Here is a 1,722-nt window from a genome sequence, read left to right as displayed (position 1 = left end):
CTTTGGTGAATGACAGTAACAATGCAAACACTGACAAAAGAGCTGGGAGGCCCCCCCAAGCCCCTGCTTAGCAGTACTTCCACCCCAGCCCCAGCATACAAAGCGGCAAATCCCTGAAAGGCCCTCCTCTGACAGATCTCCCCATGCAGAAACCTCGCCTGTAGTCTGGTAACGTGAAAAAGTGCTACCCTTCACTCCTTGCAAGACAGCAGAGCCCTTTAAAAGGTGCGGAAAAACGCTGCCTCCTTCTCCAGCGCCAGAGCCACCGGGCGAGAAGACTTCCTCATCGGCTGCGGGCGCGGGGGCTCGGGGACAGACCGACAGAACTCCCTCTGGGCGAGGGCGCTCCCCGGACCGCCGGCGGGGAAGGCAAGGAAGACCGGAGAGAAAAGGAAAGGGTCCCTGGCTAGGTAGAAGGGCGGAGGTTCGCTGCCCTGAGACGTGGGGAAGCGGGGCTCGGCGCCGGGCACACCGTCCTTCCCGGGGGTGGCAGGGGCCGGCCGCCCCCTTCCCGCGAGCCGGAGGCGGCGACAAGTCGGCTCAGGTCCGGGAGCACGTTCCTTCCTCGAGCCTGGTCCCGAGGGAGGGCGCAGGCTGCCGAGGCGGCAACTCTCCCTCTCGCCCAACTCCGGCGAGCTTGAGGCCGGCCGTCCCTGAGCTGCCTGCGCGGGATGCCCGCCGCCCGGATGGGGGAGGCGGCGAGGCCGGCCTCGGCTCGCTCACTCCCCACGCGGTCCGGCCCGGCGGCCCGTCCGCGCCCTCGTCCCCGCCCGCCGCCGCCGCGGGGCCGGGCCGCCGACCTCGGCCGGCCGGGCGCGGAGCCAGGCGGCGGCGGCAGCGGGCGGGCCGGCGGCCTGGGGCCCTACCTGAGGCTGTGTACCAGCTCCCGGCGTGACTGGCTTCCCGGCAGACCACTCGGTTGGACATCTTGGTGCCTGTGCCGCCTATGGTGCACGAGGATGAATGAGGAGGCGGCGGCGGCGGCAGCAGGAGCGGCTCCGCGAGGGGACGAGACACCGCGGGCCCAGCCCAGGAGGAGGCGGCAGCGGGGAGGGGATCAGCCCGGCCCAGGAGGAGGAGGAAGAGGAGGAGGCGGCGGCCCAGGAGGAGGAGATGGCAGCCGGGGCGGTGGCGGCGGCAGCAACAATCACCACAAACTCCGGCGACCGCCGGAAGATGGGGCCCACGGTGGCTTCACCGAAGCCCAGAAAGCCCTGGCCCCAGCCCCCGGCGTCGCCGCTGCTGCCCAGCCGGGGCTGGTTCCGCCGAGCCGCCCCCACGGCCCCCCTCCCCTCCCAGCTGGCCTCCCCGAGCCACCGCCGGTGACCCCACCCCCGTGACTCCGCGCCCGCGCCCGCCCCCGCCCCCCACCCCCCGCGGGGCTCCCCGCACCCACCCCAACCCCTGGCAGGGCCTTCCAGCCCGGCCGCCAGCCGCCGGCCCCGCCCCGCTCCTCCTCCCGGCCGCACGGTGAGGTTAACGGCGGAAAGCGGACAGGCCGGACGGCATCTGGGGTCGGGCAGCCCCGCGAAGAGGCAGAGGTGGCTGCAGCTCCGCGCACACAAAAGCCCAGGACCGGGGCCTGAACCGGGGAAGGCAGACGCGGAGAAGAGCCAACGCTTCCTTACTCGCCACTCTAACGGGTCCTGCCCACTGAGCATGCCCAGCACCGCTGCCAGGCCCGGCGAGGAATCTCAACGTGCACGCTCCGCTCTCCGGGGT

The 1,722-nt window shown here is 72.1% G+C and overlaps 1 protein-coding gene and 1 pseudogene across 17 annotated transcripts in view; both read right to left on the bottom strand.

Annotated features, from left to right (window-relative positions):
- LOC128929647 (non-histone chromosomal protein HMG-17 pseudogene) overlaps window positions 1-772 on the bottom strand; it is a 50,306-nt pseudogene extending 49,534 nt beyond the window's left edge. Inside the window, exon 1 of the transcript XR_013526688.1 lies at window positions 189-772. The product of XR_013526688.1 is annotated as a non-histone chromosomal protein HMG-17 pseudogene (transcript). The remainder of the gene's footprint in view (window positions 1-188) is intronic.
- The window catches only part of MEMO1 (mediator of cell motility 1), a 140,423-nt gene extending 138,727 nt beyond the window's left edge, over window positions 1-1,696 (bottom strand). For 8 of the 16 annotated variants that reach the window (XR_013526684.1, XM_054245069.2, XM_078349571.1 and 5 more), the window contains exons 1-2: window positions 1,397-1,696; window positions 867-944 (exon numbers count right to left, since the gene is read on the bottom strand). Coding sequence is in view for 7 of the 16 variants with exons in the window: in XM_054245069.2 (XP_054101044.2) it covers window positions 867-944; window positions 1,397-1,661 (343 nt within the window). In the remaining 9 variants the exon portion in view is untranslated. Of the gene's footprint in view, window positions 1-866; window positions 1,011-1,396 lie in introns of those variants that run through there. The other 8 variants (XM_054245061.2, XM_078349572.1, XM_035272866.3 and 5 more) reach the window with 3 other exon arrangements.
- Window positions 1,697-1,722: the final 26 nt, after the last annotated feature.

The sequence above is a fragment of the Callithrix jacchus genome, chromosome 14 (genome assembly GCF_049354715.1).
Source record: "Callithrix jacchus isolate 240 chromosome 14, calJac240_pri, whole genome shotgun sequence".
Taxonomy (NCBI): Eukaryota; Metazoa; Chordata; class Mammalia; order Primates; family Cebidae; genus Callithrix; species Callithrix jacchus.
The sequence above is the reverse complement of the archived record's forward strand: the minus strand, read 5'-3'. Positions and strand labels throughout refer to the sequence as shown.